The sequence below is a fragment of the Monodelphis domestica genome, chromosome 1 (genome assembly GCF_027887165.1).
Source record: "Monodelphis domestica isolate mMonDom1 chromosome 1, mMonDom1.pri, whole genome shotgun sequence".
Taxonomy (NCBI): Eukaryota; Metazoa; Chordata; class Mammalia; order Didelphimorphia; family Didelphidae; genus Monodelphis; species Monodelphis domestica.
The window spans coordinates 35227198-35247717 of NC_077227.1; the positions used below are offsets into that span (position 1 = coordinate 35227198).

A 20520-nucleotide genomic window follows, 5' to 3' on the forward strand; every position below is an offset into this window, starting at 1 on the left:
CTCTTTCTAGGCAGAGTTCTCTTACAAACTTCTGTCCAGCCCTAGAAAGACTAATTAGGAGGCAGAATAGAACGGACCTTGTCAAGCTAGAGTGAACCAATCATCTTACAGATGGATTCACAACTACAAAGTCAACCGACTTGCTCCAGATGGCATAGGTTGCTAAGAGTAGGTGGGCTTTGTAGCCAGGCTCTCTCCATTAACCCCAGGCTGCCTCCCATTGGTGCCATCTGTAACCACTGCTTTGCAGCTCAGTGTTTGCTAGGAAAGGCAGAGGAATTATCGCCTCTTTTCTCCCCAATGGCTGATACCATCTGGCTGCAAAGCAGTCATGTCCAAGGAACTCATTTCCAGGAACAAAAATGAGAACACAACTTCTCGGGTGCCTGCCGCTTAGCTACAAAAAGAAGGGGAACAAAAGAGTTACTCGTGTTTTCTTTATTGAGAAATGGAAAGGAATAGTTTGAACGAATAAAGCAACACTATTGATTAGTCTTGCAAATTTGTTCATCAGGCTGAATAACTTCAATGCACCAACTACCACCACAAAATATTTTATTGTAACTTTTATGCAATGAGTAAAAATAATGTAATAACTTTATTAAAGTGTCTGAAAAACAGGTGCATTTGAGAAAAGATCTCCCTGAAGGAGACAACAGACCAATGTTGTATGTTTTTGAAGAAAACAAAAAACTTCATGATTATGGCCCCAAGATGATCATTCTCTGACAATAACCACTTACACATTTCTGTAGCACTGCCAGGTTTACAGAGCGCTCTACACACATTCTGTTTTTAGCCTCACAACAACCCTGTGAGCTAGGTAGTGAGTGTTCTCTCCATTTTGCAGATGAGGAAACTGAGTCTCAGAGAGGTAAGGGGTCCTGTCCAAGGTCCCACAACTACCAGTGGCAGAGGCAGGACTTGGGACTCCCAATCCAGTGCTCTCCTCCCTCACCGCAGGCAAGGAAGCCTCACTTGTCCCTCTGGGCACTGCCCACAGGCTCCCCCAAGCTCCCCCCTCCCCCGGCTGACAGTTACACACACATTCTCCTTCACTTAACACCATTAGACCTATTTCAACATTATCTCGAGAGCGTTAAACAAAGGTATAAAACAGATACTTCTAAAGGGACTTTCACCTGAAATATGTACACACGCGGGCGGGTTTCGGCAGGTGCCCCCGAAGCAGAGGCTCACTTGGTTGGGCCGAGGTGGATGAGGATCATGACGGTGGTGTAGCTGTGGAGCAGAATATCCTCCACCTCGTTGCACTCCCTCAGGATGAAGTTCCCCGTGACGATGCGATCGCATCCGATCTCTCCATTGCCAAAGAAGCCGAACAAGGGAACGGTGGGGAAGAACTTCCGGAAGGCATCCGCCTCCACGTTCCGGCGGGTCCGGTAGTACTGGAAGCCTCTGCCCACGCAGGCGAACATGAAGCCAAAAGTGTTGTACTCGGGGATGTTGGCAGCTTTGAGGCGCTGCATGGCGGCCTCGGCCGTCTTCTCGTCGTTCACATCCTGGTTCAGCAGCACTGATGCGCTCTGGATCTGAGGTCCACTGAAGGAGAGGCCGACCACACCGCAGGCCTCGTTGGTGGGAGGGTTACTGAAAAGGAACAGATGCGTTGCCACTGGGTGGGCAGGAAACTGGCCTCCAGCGGGCAGCGACCACCCATGCCATACCTCAACCCCCCCTCCAACATTCCCCACCATCATCCGAGCTGGTCATGGAACTACACAGGAGGGAGCCTTCCTGAGCTGCCGCCTGGAGGCTGGTCTTCACAGGCAGTGAGCCCCTCTGGCATCAAGTGCGGCTGCTCCTGATTCTGGGATGAAAAAGCTCCACGGACCCAGCCATTAAACCCTACCCCAGTCTACAGTCAACTTCTGTAGGGAAGAAAGGCAAGTTAAAGCATCAAAAACCATCACCAACATCCTTTTCCTGATGTATTCAAAAACACTGAAAAGCCAAAAAAGAGTGAGCACTGGAGATCCAGCCACTGCTCGTCAAGTAATATTTTGTCAAAATACCAGTCAATTTGTCTATTCCCAGGAACCTCCACAAATGATCCTAGGACATGAGAGGCTTTATTTTGTATCATTTCTTTAAGCCATTTAATATAAAAAAGAAGCAAGTTACTACTATTTTTTCTTCCCAGAATCATTCTAGAAAGGTTCAAAAGGGAAAAAAATACTTCAGACTATAGCACTAATCTTATAAATCAGGGGTGTCAAGCTCTCTGCAGGCCACATTATCTATGTTGTATCATATTTCTATTTATTTAACATTCCCCAAATATATTAACCTGGTTTTGTTGCTACCTTCCCCACAGGGAGTTTGATGCCTCTATTCTAAATTATATTTCTGCTGAAGAAATGTACAGTCTGGGATACTAGACGCCGGGCGAAAGGGCTCTTCCTTACTGACACACAGCACTCGAGTATGAACACATTATGACTGAGAACTTAAGACTGGCAAAAATGATCTGAACTTTTGAAGTGGAAGCAATAATCACATTTGTTCAATGGAGATAAAGCAGAGACAGCCACAGGGAGCCTGGAGGGTGAGCAGCAGGACATGTGCAGGGACAACAGGTACAATGAATAAAGATTTTGCTGTTTGCTCCAATGTCTAAAATGCACAGAAACCTGAACTAGGCCTGCCCTGTGGACTTCTGCTATTCTACCATATAGAATTCACTATCCTAGGCTTTTGTCTTTCTTCTTTGGGAGGTCCTGGCTGTAACCCTCCATTTAAAATTGCCTTCCCATCACTGTTCACACCACAGGGGTCATTACAGACACCGCTTGTGTACGAAGAGCAGAGGATATACCTGAGTCAGTTAATATAATCTTTTATAAAAGAAAAAAGACATTTCAAGACCCGCATGCACAAAAAGTGGGGCATTTCTTTTTGTAGAAGCAAAGAACTTTAAAATGTGGATATCAACTGGGGAATGGACAAACAAGTTCTGGCACATGGATATAAAAAGTATTTCAGCATAAGAAATGATTAATTGTTCCCAGTTTCAGAAAAAAACCCGGGAAGACCGAACAAGCTGCCTGTAAGAGTGATGTGAATAAAAGCAGAACAATTTATACAATAACATTATAAAAGGGAAAAACTCTAAGGAAATTCAGGACTGTTGTCAGCACAGAACCCCAATTCCAAAGGACTGCTGAAGAAGCTCCTGTGACAGGTCATGAACTGAAGCTGTTGCCCTTGCCAGTGAGGTGTGGAAAGCGGGCTAGTGTGTCAGATCCAAGCTTTAGGACAATGACTTTGCTGGCTGAAGGGAGAGAGGAGACACTTGAGTGAGTGGGCCAGATTTTAGTATCAGTTTTAATACCAATTCTATGACAGGAGAGAGGTAAGGGCTAGGCAAGAGATGCTAAGAGACTTGCCCTGAGTCACATAGCTAGGAAGCATCTGAGGCCAAACTTGACTGCAGGCCTTGCTCTCTCCACTGAACCACCCAAGTGTCCTAATGGATCTTTTCTAAAAAGAGATAGACCAGAAAGAACTCTAGATAAGCAAGACAACTTTGAAAACCACAGCCTAATCCTAATATACTTAAAAGAAAAAAGATCAAACTGACGGATAGTTTCATGTACAATCCTCTTGTCTTCTGGTTATTTGCAAATGCCATTTACATTCAGAACAAAAATATGAAATAAAGAATATTATCTTTGGATGGGTTTGAATTGTCTTTTTTGGGAGATTTGCAACTGCCTTGAGAGAGTATGTGTGTGCTATTGGGGGATTTGACCTCCGTGTAACAACTGCAATGGGTTCGAGGGCACTTAGTGAACATCCAGGGTGAAGGAGACTCCCAAGGACGGCTCCATACTTTCTGCCTGGTGCACTCCAACAAAACAGAGAGGCAGAGCATGTTTCCCAAGGGAGGGGAGCAAATGCTGACATCTCCTGATACACAAAGCTCAGGATCTAAAATGTTTTTGGGGAGAAGTAGATGAAGATGAACCCCTGGAGGAAGCAGCCTTTCATGATATTCTCCTTTTCCCCACCCCATCCCTCTCCTGAACTCCCCCTTCCTAAGGAGGGTCCCCCTCACTGCTCCTGCCTATGGCCTGCACCAGCAGCCCTGTTGGGATTGTTGAAACCTCACTCTTGTGTGCCCTCACAGTGGCCCAATGGGTCACCGGTCTCTTCGCTTCGGCCCTCGTTCAGAGCCTCATCATCTCCCACTAGATTGAAGCAGCCACCCATCTGGCCCAGCCCTCCAGGGGCCCTCAACTAGCAGTTACTGTCCTAAAGCTTGGGTCTGACGCCTGCTTCTCCTCAGGCTCGGAGAGGGAGCCCATCAGGGCTGACATCTCCCTGTGCTCAGTGCCCTGACTCGTTACTCCCCTCTGTGCTCTATGGTTCAGCCACCTTGGCCTACTTACTTGCTCCTCTGCAGATGTGCACTCCATTCCCCCAGTGTGGCTCGTTCCAAGACTGCCCCTTCAGCCCCCCAAGTGCTGGAAGGTGTCCCCCCCGCCCCCGCCCCGCCACATGCCTCTGGAATCCCCATGTTCGGCTACTTCCAGGCTTGGTTCTGTAGGTGAAGTGCTCCTGATTCCACCTGGGGCCGATCAGCATGGAAGGAGATCGCCCAGGCTAGGGGGATGGAGGGCTGGCTCCACACAGGGGCTGTGGGAGGGGAATAAAGGGGACGTCCAAAAGATGTGTGGTGAAAGGAGATGCGAGTAACCCAACAACAGATCAGCAATACAGGGAAAGAGGGAGGAAGAGTCAAGGAGAAAGCAGGGCTGAGTCTGGGTGACCAGGAGGGTCGTGGTGCCCTCAGGAGGATCTGCAGGGAAAGAGGATGAGTGTGGCTCTGAAGATGGGGAGAAAGAGAACCTCGAGACCCCAGAGAAGCCTGCAGAGGCTAATGGGACCCAGGAGAGGTGGTGAGACAGTGAGGAGATGAGGCAGAGGAAAGGCCAGATGGGGCACCACCAGAGTCTCCAAGGCTGCTGAGAGGGCAACAAGAACAAGGCCTGAGAAGGGGGTGCCAGGGAGACAATGTGAGAGAGGTGGAGTCACCCCCCCAAGGTGAGGAAGCCCCAAGCTTAGGAGCTGGGAGTGAGACCAGGAAGACCGCCATTCAAATCCCATATCTCAGACCTTCTAGCCATGTGCAGGGCTCGAGGCAGGTCACTTCATCTTTCTCAGACTCAGTTTCCACATCAATAAAACAGGGATAATAACAGCACCTACATCTTGGAGAGTGTTGTGAGGATACAAACCTTAAACCACTATAGAAATGCCCGCTATGGCTCTTCCCTTCAGGAAACCACCCTCCTCCTCCTTTGTTATAAAACCAGATAAATTATGAGGTAAGGGGGGATGTCGCCACTCCCTAAAACTCCCAAGAGGGCCAAGACTCCAATACTCTTCTTCTTCCCTTCCCATTCAGGACAGAGCAGAATGAGCACAAACCTCTCTGATGTCAAGGAGGTCAAGCGGTCTACCTGACCACCAGCAAGCATGACGCTTTTTTCATTGAGAATGTTGACAACTTTCTGAAGAAATCCAGCAGCTCCAATCTTCCAAGAATTGTAGCCAAATATAAGGACCACCCGAAGCTCAGGATTGTTTTTAAGACCTGTAATGAATAAAAAGAAAAGTAATTGTTAGTCACCCTTAGAAAACCCTTAGAGAATATTTAGGTCTTACCTTCTCTTCTTTTACACATGAAGAAACTGAAGCCCAACAAGCAGAAGTTATTTTCCCAAAGTCATGCCAGAAGTTTGTGGCAGACACAAGGACTCACATATCATGATCTTCTCTCATTCAGTGCTCTTTTCAGATAAAACATTAACTTCCCCAAGACAAAAATGCTTTTTGGATACCTACATGGGGGATTTGAACACAGTAAATATTGGAGACCATTCTTTTAAGCTAAGACCATGTCGATTAAATACATGAAAACTCCTTAGATCAACACCACAAATATACTTACAGTAGATTTAAGAGTTATTAGGCATCTGAAAACCTCAAGAATTTATAGGAAAAGTTGGCCAATTACACATTTCAGATGGTTTTATGTAGAGCTAAGTTTATTTAATAACCTCAGGATTCACCTTTTAAAAAAACTTCAAATATTAAAAAATTTTTAAGTCTATTATATATAAAGTATACCTGTTTACACACACGCATTCAGCTATCTGGCTTCCTGGCATGGATTTTATTTTAATTTTAAAATATTTTTCCATGTTTGCATGTTGGAACACTAAGACCATATGCAGATTTGGGGCAGCCAAACGATAAGGACTAGACCTGTGATTCACTGGCGTAGAGACCCTGGTAGAGAGAAGCCTTTCCCTGCCAGAGGGGGCTGGCAGCTCCTCTAAAGCAATTGTCCAGAGCTCTACAAGGCCTGGGCCTACTAGGACCTTTAGCAACACCCCCCCCCTTAGGGAACGTGAGTCTTGCTATTCACCTGTCTCCTGTTTTCTTCTCTGGCTTCTGTCATTATTTCTGTAATAATCAAAATCTGGTTACTAGCTGAGTGACCCAGGGCAAGTCACTTCACCTCTGCTTATCAGTAAAATGGGGATAGATAATAGCACCTACTTTTCATGGTTGTAGCAAAGATCAAATGAGATATTTGTACAACACTTAGCACAGTGTCTAGCACATAGTAGGAGCTATATGAAGGCTAGCTATCATTGCTGTTCAGAAAACCATTTCCAATCTCCATGTCCCATTCATGCTCATCTTCCTCAAACTAAGGCCGCTCACATCCCACCCCAATCTTAAGTCACCCCTTCCACCGTGCCCTCTGGAATTCCCTTTCTATAATGAAAGATTTCCCTTCGTTCTAGATATCTTTCTCTCACAATATTATCTAATCTCTCTCTTATTGAAATCTGGCATGCTCCATAAGGAATAGGAGGTGAGATTCAAAGAGACCCTGATTTTGTAGGGGGGGGGGAGTCTGAATACTCCACTCCTTAAACCTTGTCTTTACCCTACCCCTCCTCTGAAGTAGACTCAAAATGTTCCACCCAATCCAAATCATGGTAGCTCTTGTGTACTTCCCCCAGTTTTTTGGGGGGGCGGGGGCGGGGGGCACCTGGATAACCATCTTTCTTTCCTCCACAATTCCTGCCCTTATACTAGATATTCACAATGCTTCCTAATCTCTTAGTTCCTCAGTGTCCTTTAATCTCATCCCCTACCCATTTATGCTATGAAAGTCACACACTGATCTCATCAATATCCACAAGAGTTCCATTTCCTTAGTTAAAAATTGTGATTATATGACCATGACTTCCTTTCATTAGCCCTCCTAAATCTAGTCTTTCCTTTCAGTAAGTCCTCCAAACCCGACACCTCAGACAATTAGCCCTACTTTGACTTCCCTTTCCAATCTTGACTCCAGTGTTAGCTATTGCAATTCTCACTATTTTTGAGCTTTACAAACCCATCACAGTCCACCACTAGTCAGAGCTCATTTCTGAATTACTCCCATCATCTAATTGTTCTGCTGCTGAATGACACCATGTGGATCTATGTGCTGTATCATTCTTCCACTGGGCCTTCACTGCATTAAGGCAGTCCTCTTAATTCCTCCTAATTGGTTCTGTCTCATTTCCTACAGAAGCTTTTTCAAATCTCACTATAAAGCCCTGAGCAAGTAACTTCCCCTTCTTGAACCTCCACTTTCTTCCTCTGTACATTCAGGTGTTGGGGAATTTTTTTTTCCAGCTCTGAAACCCTATGATGAATCCACTCACAACCAAAATGATAGAAAGTCAAACATGAACTCTCTAATAGACCGTAAACTATACAAGGATGAAGTTATTGCCTCAAATACATTTTTTATTTTCTTAACTCCCTGCACATTGCTGAGTAGAGCTCTTAGCAAACTTAAAAATAATGGTGGAATTCAACTAATGAAAAAAAGTACATATTCAAAAAGTAAAAGAACCATCTAATTCCATATCACTTTTGTGTTGGGAAGATATTAATACAAGATGGCGGGGTGGGGAATGAGACTTAGATCTGTGATTCACCTATGAGAAGAACTGCAAATGGAGAAATTCCTGCTACTTAACTAGTATTACAATTTAGTCTGTGACAAAAGGTCTTAGGCTGGCTGCCTATGGCCCTGAGAGACAGGACTTGAATCATATAAGGCTACCTCTCTAAAATGTTATCTATTAAAAAAGAACTTAGTACTATTACTAAAAAGCCTTTGTTCCTCATTTGATCCAAAGTTATAGGGCAAATATTCCATTCTATAATTGTTAGATTAAATTCACTTAGTCTAAAATCTTATTCATCCAATTAAAAAAATAAATTTGTGACCAATAAGTACTAAAAATCAACTGGTTTTTCTCTTCCCTCTTCACACTAATGATCTGTTGGGCAAGCTGCTCCACTTTTAAGGATACTAAGGTGGACATCCCTATGGTTTCTTCTGGCTTTGAAATGATTCTAGCTGATTTCCTGAATCTGAACCTCCATCTCCACAAATAAAACAGGAACTTAGGAAGTTGTCTCTTCCTAACACATAATACTATACAGCAAAAAGTGAATGCTCGAATCAAGAGAATGTCTTAGCTGGACTATATAACATCACTGTAATGGACGGATATAAAGAGGAATTAGTAATAGATTCCACAATAAAAAAAAAACCCTAAAAGCAAGAAATATTGAGGACCTGGACTCTTTGAGCATCACTGGTATTCGAAGGCAGGGAGGGCTGTGTTCTCTGAGAATATAAACCTGCTCTGGTCTTGTTAATCCCTCTATCCACATTCCTTTTACCTTTTACATCTGTCTAGCTCCTTTCCTTGCTGCTTTTTGGGGGTCAATGTTTAGTTCATCTTTTATGCCCATAGCCAATAAAGGAGTACAGTAGGACCTTGTTTTGCATGACCAATACATTCCAAGACCCACAAGTTGAAAACTGGGCATAACTGCAAACCCTTTTATTTTATAACCATTTCTTATACAAACATACTTGAGCACTTCGTGACTTTTATGAGGCTTATCAGTGTTCTTGGCATAGATCCTCTTGGACTTTGGGGACATTATGAATAACTAAATAGCATTAATGAAATAAAGAGAAGCATTACTCTGATGAGGACATGACTTGTTATAATCAAGAACTCCAGAGTGATGCAGGAGCTAATGCTTAGTGCACAACAAGGTAATGATTCATACTATCATTTCTCAGAACAACAATGAGCATCACTGGGCAAATTGCTATGAGACCATACGCCACTTGGGAAAATGGTGCAGATTTGGTTCATAATTTCTGATTATTTTCTTCAATTGTCAATCACAGTATGCCCAAATTTTCATGTGTTAAGTTCTCATAAGACCTAACTGTATAGTCCTTTTCTTTGTAGTCTACATAGAGATTTACTACCAAAAACACTGTTCATTTTGCTCTGTACCATTCTTAAAGTTACCAGAAGGCTGGCTAACTCCTGGATAATACAGGCATCATTGTAGGTTACTGGATGGGAATCCTCAGTTGTTTAATGACTTGGCTGGGTATACATGGAGGTTTTATCAAATGTGAAAGCATTGATATAAACACCAACAGCAACTTACCTGCTTCAATCAATTTGCTTTCATGGATACATTTTCTCAGATCCTTCAGAAAATGAAAAGTCTCAATTTTGACTCCATCAATTTTGGGGAACAATATTGCAAAGCCAGCTTCTCCATCTTCTATTTCTTGAGGTCGGTTGCTACCTGATCCCATTGGAGTTACTGGAAAACGAATCACGACAGAAGTATCCTCTCATTTTTTTAGATTTTACTCTAACCTTCAATTTCAAATCTCACCTTCTCTTGGAGGTTTCCCATCCAGCTGTTTTAGATTGTTATATTATCTATTACATTAAAACAACCAAGTTATTTATCCAAAGGCCTTTTCCTGACTCAAACTCAGTCAACAATCAATTATTAGAATTTATTTTTATTTTTCCAAAAACTCTAGTTGGTCACTTCCTTTTTAAACATTTAAAATGAAACCAAGATATAATTAAAGTAGCTTACTTGAATGACTAATAACCCCAAGCTCACAAATTAATCCCTATCCTCCTCTAAAAAAGGGGAAAAGTGGCAGCATAGAAGTTAACGTTTAGTGATAACCACTGTATTTTACAAAGCATCTAAATACCTAGATTTAAACATCCTCATTAAATTAGATTATTTAAATGGGCTTCTCTGAAAATATCTAACTAGTTGAGGTCAATTTCTATCTAGGACCTCAAGCTTTGTTATCTATTTAGAGTAATGTGCAACAGTAGTCCAAAAAGCAGACAAATGTCACCAATTTAACGTAAACAAAAAATCACAAGAAAATTCTATGTTCAAAAGTGAACTTAGTAATAAGCTTTTCCTTATGTGGAGGCAAAATCTGCCTCTCTGTAATGTTTACCCATTGCTCAAAGCTTCTATAGTCAGGGCCCAGTGGGGGTTACTTTCAACTACAATTATGTAATCATCCAGAGAGTCAACATCCCATATGAAAGAGATTATAAGAAGCTGCAGAACACCCATGAGAGGATGCCTAGAAGCAAGAGCAAAAGGCTAAGTTGATTTCTTTTTGGCAAAGGGGATAAGGAAAAGAAAGAAGGGACCCTGGGATAAGAATTGAAGAGGATACCTCTTTGTGATGCGTCTGACTAGGGGAAAGCAAAGCAAGCCCACAGCCATCTCCCCCACCCATTTCTGTCACATCTCTACTAATGACAAATCAGCATCACTGCATTCATTTTTTTTTTGCTGCCATGCATGGTGCCCTGCTCAAAATTAACTAAAACCACAAATCCACCCAAAAGTGGATCTCTGAACTCTCATTATCTTTGCATCACTCTATCTTTTTTATCTTTGCCTATTAAATAAAGTGCATTAGAGCCTGTTAGTTTGTTGTCATCCAACACAAGCCTTCTCTCTGTTTTTGGGTTATCTCTAAATTCAAGAACTAATACTTGTCATTGATTAAATATTACTAGTCAGCATTTTAATTCACAAGAAACATTTACTAGTTCCTCTGGCCAATCTTTAAATATTAGCCATAACTTTGGAAACACCATTTAGGTCAAGTAGAGGAATAGAATGACAAATGTGACTCATTTTTAGACCAAAATAGTTTTGTTTAAAAAACCTACACATCTTTCCGGCTCGGCAGGGATAAATACGCAAGGCAGTTCCAACAGAAATTATGACTTACCAAAAACAGAGAAGGGAAGATGCAAAGTAAAATAAGCAGAACCAGAAAAATAAACCTATTAACCACAATGTAAATAAACAGTCTCCCCTCCCCAAACAGCTCCTGTTATGTAACTAGTGGCCAAATTAAGCTCCAAAGAAAGTTTAAAATGTGTCTTTTTTAATTTTTTTGCAAAGGTGAAGGATCTAAATATTCTGAAGCTTAGCTAATGAGTTACTTTTGTTGACCTGCTTTTCTCTTTTTCTGTGGCTGTCTTTGGGGTAGTGCTCCCCAAGAAAAAGGAAAGGGAGAGGTGTACTTGGAAACAAAGGAATTGTTAAGATACCAATTACATTTTTTAAAATTAAAGACACAGATGTTTGTCCCATCTCAGTGGGCTCTCTCACCTATAACTCCTGGGGTTATAACCCCAAGGACATGGCAGCGTTTTGGAAACAACCTCTCAATGGCACGAGCAATTTCCTGGGGGTTTCTCTTTCGTGCTGAAACAAAATGATAAAAGAAATTGAGATATGAAGGAGTCTTCATTTAATGCAAGATGGTTTGAAATAAAGCTTATGTTTTAAATATTATTCTACAACAGTAAGTACTTTCATTCCACTGGAAACTAGCATTTCATATTTTAAGATCTAAAATTAAATTTCTGAGATACCTCCCCCTTCCCCAATATACTGCTAACAAATAAGGAAGCTTTCTCCCTCTATTTGGCTTAGGTTCTGGAATTCCTTTTCTGGCCAATCAATTACATTCACTTTGGACAATTACTCCATTCTTTAAGTATGACTCTCTGGTTCGATAGGTACATCACTCAACACAAGAGAAATCATCCCAGCATGAGAGCACACAATGTTTTATTTGTAACTTCTACCAGGAAAAGAGAATCAATAACTCAACCATGAACAGTTCTAGTTTTATCTATGCCAGGTTCCATTTAAGATATTCCAGGAGGAATAGCCTTTGAGGGCTGAGCCTGGCTGAGTTATCTGCAACAAAGTGTCTTGCACACTGTCCATCCCATGCATTCCCGTGACCTGCCCACAGCTCAGGCTGAGGGAGCGGGGGACAAGGAATGCTCCCATAGTCACCTTTTTTGTGTCCGTGACCATCCTCCTCTCCAACAAAAGTGTCTTCATCAGCCATGTAGAGGACAGTCTGTGGCAGCGCATGAACCTTCTGCAATACAACAAGGGGGGAGCTCTAGCTGGCACCCAGCAGCTGACCTCTCTGAGGCCCACCCTCGGGTGACTGCATTCCTCTGCTCCCCCTCTGGCCCTCTACCCCCCAAGCGTGGCTCTTGCTCCAGCTTAGTCTTATCAAATCCATCAAGAACACAACAGAACCCGAATATGACCATGAATATATATGAGGTGCCAACAAGCTAGAGGCTCCTGCCAAGCACTGGGGATAGAAATACAAGTCCGAGTCCCTAACTCAAAAAGTTTGTGGTTCTGTGGATTAAAATAAGTTTATCAAAGAAGAAGCAAACTACATCCTTCCAGTTTATTTTAGATTTTTTACATTAGTAAGGACCAAAACTCATGTTCAATGAATTTAAAAATTAGCAGCAACCCATTTAAAATATTTTGTTGACTTTCAACTCCTCCAAGTCTACGCAGCTAATATTTGCAATTGTTCCCTCCATCTACTATTTTACAAAGGTGCTTTAGGACTTTATTTTTAAAAATATTTCTATTTTTGGAAATAACTTTTTTTTATAACATGCACCTTAGCAATACAGATTTAGAAATACATATGACATTCATTTTAAATCTTTAACTCATTTTCAATGACTAGCTCTTGCCCATTCCCACATGTAACAGTAATATCAATCCTTTGGCAAGACACCGAAATACTTTTTTTTAGTAGCCAGATGATGCAGTGTCTTTCCACCATTTATTTCTCTTTGCAATTGTGGTTCAGTGAGCAAGTTTTAATTCAGGGCCAATGCCAATGCAGAATCGAAAGCATCAAATCAACACATAATAGCATAAGCATTTTTTTATAAAGATGCCCCACCTGTTGAACAGTTAAGGAAAGTCAAGTCTGACAAAAACAAGTTCTCCATTGGCCATGCCAGAAATGCACAGTTAAGTTCACTGACCTCCTTGGAAGGAGAATGTAGAAGCTTCATCTTCACTGTCCCAGACACTGCATTAATCGCCTTCTAATGTCTTTCCATTGTCTTCCTCTAGTGTGATTGCACTAGCATATGTTGTTCTCCTACTTCTGTTCAATTTGCATCAATTCATACAAATCTTCCCAGGTTCCTCTGAAACTATCCCCTTCACCATTTCAACTGAAATATTCCATTAAATTCCTTTAGTCATTCTTCCTCTATCCAGACTTGAAGGCTTATTTCTCCTTTGTTCTAATTCATGTCACCTTTGGAGTCCGAGACATGTACCGATTAGTTCATTTTACTGTACAGTATGAGCTGTTGGCTTATTCCAAGTTTCTGTTGTTAAGTTTTCCCAGAAGTTTTTTGTCAAATATTTAGTACTTTTTCCAGTTACTAATCTTTTGAGTTTAGATTTATCAAAGATTATACTATGATTTACTTGCTTATATATGCTATATGTCTAATCTTTTTTTCAAAAAGCAAGTGCCAAATCATCTTAATTGCAGCTTTGTAGCACCCTTTTAGAGTTGGTACTAATGGACAGCCTTCATCCTTTTTTCCCCCTTTCATTCATTTTTTCTTCTTCCTTCTGAATTTCGAAATGACTCCTTTTTGGTATGAAACAAGTTGATATAACACCAAATAAGTAAAATGACTTAGGCATGGCCATTTTTTTGTTATCGGTTTGACAAACACAAGCACTAAACTCCTAATTATTTAGGTCTGTATTTCCAACAACAAAAAAATGCTAGTTGGATTCCTGTAGTCTCTGCACAAATCATGGCATGTTTCCAAATATTTCACGTCTGTAGTTATTTAGAATGCAATTGCTCTATAAGCTCTCCCTAGAGTTCTATTAATTATATATGGGAATGATTTATGTGGATATATCTTATATGCTCATATCTTGCCTCTTTACTTGTTTCAATTAACTTCAGTTGACCCTATTCTTCAAATATGTCCCATCATCTGCAAAGCTTATTTCCTCTTTGCCTGTTATTCCTTCAATTTGTCTTATCACTAATATTTCTAATACTATGTTAAATTGTAATGGGTCTCCTTATTTTCTTTCTATTATTAGAAAGGCCTCCTCTTGCTTATGTTTGCTCTCAGATTTAGACAGATTTTGCTTTATTAAAGCCCATTTATTTCATGATTTTTAAAAATTAATTTATGGTTTTCCTTATATTGAATCAACCCTGTATTCATAACGCAAACTCATCCTGGTCATTTCATTATGTATATCTTTCAAACATGTTATATAGCCTACTTCTAATTTTGTGTTGATAGTCATTAGAGATTAGTCTGTAATTTGCTTAAAACTTTTGCATCTCTTCATTGATCTGTAGTTTCTGTTGTATTATCTCTCCAGTTTAGGTATTGAAACCATTTACATCATAGAAAGAGTACCTTATTTTCTTACAATCACAAATTTGTGTATTGTTTTTTGAATGTTTGAATTCATGTGCAAATCCATGTGGTCCTGGAGTTTTTTCTTTATTGTATTCTTTTATGGCTCAGATCCTTTTTCTGATATTGTATTATTTACATAACCTATTTCTACCTTGTTAATCTAGCATTTTGTTAAATATTCACCTATTTCCGTTAAGCTATCAGGTTTATTAGCATATAACTAAGCAAAATAGTTTGAGATTTCCTACATTTCTTCTGATTGCTGTTTCATTTTTGATATAATGGTTCCCCCCCACGAATGTTTTTAAACAGCTTCTAGTTTATCAGCTTAACGATCTTTTTGCTTTCAATGTTAATTTTCAGAATTTCTACTTTGTATTTAGTTGAGGATTTCTGATTTGCTTTTCAAGCTTCTAAAATTTTACTTCCAATTTGTTGACTTTTCCCTTTTGTTGACAAAAGCTTTTAGCTATAAATTTCCCCCTCAAAACTTTAGTTATATAAGTTTTATATTGTTTTAGTAATGTTAATTTCTTTGTTGAAACTTTGTTTACATAATTTGCTTCAAGTTACTTAGAATGTCTTTTTAAAAGTCTTTAATGGTTTTACTTAATATTTTTATTGCATTATGATCAGTAAATGTTTTTCTATAATTTTTGATAAGATCTTTATGCTCCCAGTACATAGCCAAATTTTAGGCTGTCTTATATTGCTGAACAATAAGTAAATTCCATTCTAATCCCATTCACTAATTACCAGAGATTATCATCACTAACTTTTCTCAAATTCTATTCAGATCCATAACTTCTTTTGGTCACATTTGTCTAGGTCCAGAATCAAGTACATTCTCCACCATTATTGTGTGTGTATCCTCACACACACTGGCATACATGTATAACACATACATTTAGCATACTGATAGCAGTTCATTCCCTATATTTTAAGCATAATGCAATATATTGGTTTATCTTTTTATCCTGTGACTATTTACTGCAGCCTTGCCTGAAATCATGAATGCTATTTTAAATTCAGCTGAAACATAGTTTTATTCCAACCTTTTTAATCCTCTGTAAATCTTTGTGTTTCAAGTGGGTTTCCTCTAAATTTGTTTAGATTTTACTTTTTAAACCAATGCTCTTTGCTTTAGGGGTGGGCTTATTATGATTGTTAGTTGTACATCTCCCTCTAACTTGTCCTCTTGTACTTCTTCCTGTTTCCACCTCCCTCTTCATAAGTAATGTAGTAGAAAGGAATTTGTCTGACACTTGTCATCTTACATGTGAAACAGCCCATTTCTTGTATGATGCAGGACTTCTCTGGACCTTACCTCAGTCCTGATACCAAGTTTTTACTTTCTTCTCTTCCTCTAAATTCTTTCCAATTTCCCAGTTTATTTTGCTTGTGACTGCTCCTTTGCCCTCCTTCTGAAGATTTTGCTCTATCCTTCCCATCTCCTTATTCTCCCTTTCCCCGAGTTGAATGTATTTCTGTATCAGAATCCATTTATGCGAACATATGTTGTGTTCAATATTCCTTTATCATGTTCAGATGAAAGTGAGTTTCACAGGATGCCCACTTCTACCTGGTGCTCCATAGCTGTACACTCTTCAGCTTAGGCCTGTTATGCAGATGACCTCCCTCCCCTAGCAACTCTCTTTCCCCCATATATTATACTGTCTGTCCCTCCCATTTTCTTCTTCTAAGACATTTAGGACAAAACCCCCAATGGACCCTCTATATAACACTTAAAAATAATAGGATTCTGAAAAGACATTTATTTCTCTACAATTGTAAATAATTCATCCCCAATTATTCCTTTTCAGCCTTTATTTCTCTTAGGACCCTGCTTTTTTACCCTAAAATATTTACACACTCCATTCTGTCCTTTTGATCAGGAATGCTTGGAAATGCTTTGTTTCATTAAAGGTTTATTTACCTCCTCATAACCCTATAGAATTATATAGTTTTGCTAGAAAGAGTATCCTTTTCTCTCTCAACTTTTATATCATATTCCAATTTCTCCTCTCTTTATCAGCCTTGTGAGAATTTTCCTGTGGTTCCTTAGCCCTAGAATTCCTTCTTGTCCGATTGCAATTTGTCTTTGATGGAAGCTCTAAATTTTGGCTACGATATTCTTGGGATTTCTTTCCAGAGGTGACTGTATTGTTTCTATTTTCATATGGTCCTGAGAGTTCAAGACTGATTGGGGGTGGGGGGGGGTGGGGTAGTTTGTTGTTGTTTTCAATATATCCAAGACTCTTTTTCCCCTAACCATGATCTTCAGATATTATAATTCTCCTTCACCTGTTTCCTACATCAGTTTTTGACATATTTCTTACATTTTCTATTTTAAAATTTTTTTTTGGTTTGGGTCTTCCTAATTCTTGCTGTCTTATTCAGTCCTCATTTTCTGTTGGCCCATTCTCATTTTCAGGACATCCAGTTCTCGGGTAAAGGTTTCCATCATCTGTTCTATGTCAATTTTCCTTACCATTCTTTCCTTCCTCACTTTTTCATTTTATAGCTCATTTTATTTCTTCTTCATGGTACTCCTGCAGTCCCTATAGCTTTCTCCAAGGTTTTACCTTATGAGTGTTGGGGTGGATGCTATGTTCCCTGGGGTTTACTTGGTGTGTCTCTTAAGCCTCATAGTATTTGTAGTTTTTACCTGGATTTACTCACCTCATCTGGTTCCGTATTGAAGAATGATGGGTGAGGGGGTGCTATACTTGGGTTGAGCTCCACAAATAAATGGTATGTTCAGGATTGTCTCATCCCAAGTTCAGGGGCCCAATCTAGGCCCCTCCTATAAAGGACTATAGAGAAACTCTAATACTGGGTTGATAGGTCCCTCTTCCAACAGTGAGTGCTCTAGGGCCTCTCATATCCATAGATTCTGACCGGGGTTTTTCCTCCTTTTTACATAGAATTTGGGGAAAGCCCAGGATAAATTATGTCTAGGGTCTTTTTCACAGCTGGGTTATAGAATGCCTTGAGGCTACTGCTACAGTCTCTGACTTCAGAAACATCTAGGAGATTCCAGAGGTTGCCTGTACTCCATCCTTGACCTACGCCAGCTTGATTTATCTATCTCCTCATAACTCCTTGGATCCCTCAGGCTCTAAGCCTCTGGAAGGTTTGTGATAGATCTGTGCTCCTCTGCATCTTAATATGTCCCCATCTTCCCATGTTCTAAAACTTTAAAATCAAATCCTCCAACCCCCCCATTCTCAAAGAAACTATTACCAAGTCATCACTGTGTCATTTTAAATGTGTGTTCAAATCCATAAAACCTAATTGGAAATGTATCATTAAGAACTAATTGTGATCATGTCGCGAATAAACACATCAAAAAGAAACGAGACAAAGTTTAAACAAAACCACCCCAAAGAAAATGCCACCATCTCAGGAGAATTAACACCATCTGTCAAAGCCTGGCACCAAACGAAATGCAGTGCTTCATGACTGGTTGCCCATCACTTGCCTCAAGCTCCTTGGCTAACACTTGGACCAGCGAGTGCATCTCTGGGGGCCCGGGCTCCATTGTGGAGATCCAGGCCACGCTCTGCTGGGTCCTCAAGGTTCGGCGTACACATTCCTTCCATAATCGAGACACACTGAAAAAATAAAATCATGACAGGTTCCAAACTGATCCCAATACATTTTCAACTGCCTGCTTGAAATTTTCCTCTACCTGGGTATCAAGCTTATACTTCTAACTCAAAAGTGTCCAAAAGTAAATTCATCCAAAATTCCTTAATATGTAAAATGGGAATAGAAATAGTATTGCTTCCCAGCTGGATGCTAGCTTCAAATAATAACTGTAAAGCATTTAACAAGTGTCTGGCATACAATAAGAATTATGTAAATGTCACTCATTTATAATTTATCTTTTCCTAAAACTTGTTCCTCCAAACTTCTGTATTTTTATTGATGAGAACAATCACCACTTCCCCATTCACCAGGTCTTGAAACCTTAGCATCATCAGCACCTATTCTTCACTTTCTCCTATATTTAAATGCCAAACCAACTGATCCTATGATCACAGGATTTCTGATCCTGCCTCTCTACTAGCATTGACAGCACCTTCTTCCCTTGCCCTTAGCATTAATTTAATGCAACTTCCTTAGCCTTTCTTTTCTTTTAAACCCTTACTTTCGGTCTTAGAATGAATACTGTGTATTGGTTCTAAAGCAGAACAACAGTAAAGGCTAGGCAAAGGGGGTTAATGGATTGCCCTGGGTCACTCAGCTAGTTAGTGTATGGGGTCATATTTGAACCCAGGACCTCCTTTCTGGCTGCCAATGCAATATTCTCAACTATTTTTGTTGTCTCTGGGATCTCTCCCCTTTGAAAATAAACTCTACACACACTTCTGATCTTCTGAATACACAGCATAGTTCTCATTCTCAAGAATCTCCAACAGGCTTTCACTCTCTACCAAGGGAAAGTATAAATGACTGACCCTGGTCTTCAAGGTTCTTCAGCTTTATCTCCTATCAGTCATCATTTTGTAATGTCTGTTCCTGCAAGTACTATCTGTTCCCTGTCCATAACCAGTTCTCTCTCAGCCTGACTCTGCTCCCTCCCCCATGACTATCCCGACTCTTTTTTGTCAGCTTCCCCCACCCCCACTGGTACCAGTGACCTCAGGACCACCAGTTCCTTTTGGGGTCAGGTTGGATTTATGGGCAGAGGGCAGTGCCAGTCAAGAAGCTCCCTACAGCCCCACTTAACCCCACCCCAACCACGCTAGCCCATCTGACAGCCAGAGGCAGGACCAGAAAAGCCCAGGGCTGCCTCTCCCCCTGGACACACCCCGACATCCCCCTTCCCAGAGGGGTCCTGCTGCGTGTCCCCCAGCACGGGTCTGGAATGCGTCTAGCCTCAATCTCTCCCTTGGCGAAGCGCTACCAAGGCTCGCTGCGGTTACTAGGATGGCGGAGATGGGCGGGGCGGGCTCCTAGGACCCCAGGGGGGCAGAGGGAAAAAGGGACGTCAAAGCAAGCCGCGAACCTCGGCGCCCCAAGGCCGCGGAGCAAAGGTGCCACGCGGGGCCACCGGTCACGTGGGAGAGCCTCGTTCCCCCCCCACCCCATGCCATCACCCCCCGCCTCTCCTTGCTCCAGTAGGGGCCCGGGCCCAGGGCCGAGAGTGATGGGGGAGGGGCGGCAGTTGAGCCTGTGCGCACGCGCGGCGGCGGCCCGGGCGGGGGGCGGGGCAGGTGCGGCCTAGAGGGGGCTGCGCGCCCCCCGGGGGAGGCGGAGGCGACCGCAGGGGCGGAGGCGGCCGGACCTCGCGGTGGGGGAGGGGCGGTCCGAGGTTGCCTCCGCCCCACCGCCCCCACCGCCCCCGCCGCGCGGGCCTGGCCCTCCCCGCGCCCCCCGGGGCTCCTCACCCGGCCACCCGCAGCAGCGCCTTGGTGGGCAGGAAAGCGAGGACGCGCTCCACCACCTCGGCCAGGTTACTCAGCACGAAGGCGGCCTGAGAGTCTGCGGAGGAGGTGCCCCCGCTCCCCGCCGGCTCCATCGCTGCCTCCAGCTAGCTGGCTAGCTCGCTCCCGCCCGCCGCGACGACGGCAGCAGCAAGCGCTCCAACGCACCGCTTTGAACGCCCAGCGCCGAGGCACGCCACTTCCGCTAGCGCCAGCGAGGGGGCGGGGCCAGCGGTGGCGCGCTCCCAGGCCCCGCCCTCAGCCCGCCTAATTTCCGGTGTGAAGCTTGTGGGCCGGCCACATGTCCCTCCCTCCTGTTGAGCCTCGTACCC

General features: G+C 42.1%; 2 protein-coding genes across 10 annotated transcripts in view; one reads left to right on the forward strand and one right to left on the reverse strand.

The window, feature by feature from the left end:
• Nucleotides 1-3697, forward strand: part of NRG4 (neuregulin 4) — a 115554-nt gene extending 111857 nt beyond the window's left edge. For all 6 annotated transcript variants that reach the window (XR_008911722.1, XR_008911717.1, XR_459868.3 and 3 more), the window contains exon 7: nt 2339-3697. The gene's annotated coding sequence lies outside the window, so the exon portion shown is untranslated. The remainder of the gene's footprint in view (nt 1-2338) is intronic.
• On the reverse strand, nt 539-20413 carry FBXO22 (F-box protein 22). 4 transcript variants are annotated; one of them, XM_007477990.3, is made up of 8 exons: nt 20153-20288; nt 19573-19717; nt 18238-18370; nt 12307-12394; nt 11608-11703; nt 9592-9753; nt 5458-5623; nt 539-1611 (listed from the first exon to the last, which is right to left on the reverse strand). In XM_007477990.3, the coding sequence occupies exons 2-8, from the start codon at nt 19578-19580 to the stop codon at nt 1197-1199; spliced, it is 1068 nt and encodes a 355-aa protein (XP_007478052.1). In that variant the 5' UTR covers nt 19581-19717; nt 20153-20288; the 3' UTR covers nt 539-1196. The 4 variants fall into 4 exon arrangements, with proteins under 4 accessions (XP_007478052.1, XP_001376538.1, XP_056652927.1 ...); XM_001376501.4 differs by lacking the exon at nt 19573-19717 and having other exon boundaries at nt 20153-20413; XM_056796949.1 differs by lacking the exons at nt 19573-19717; nt 20153-20288 and adding an exon at nt 19771-19792.
• Between the last annotated feature and the right edge of the window lie 107 nt (nt 20414-20520).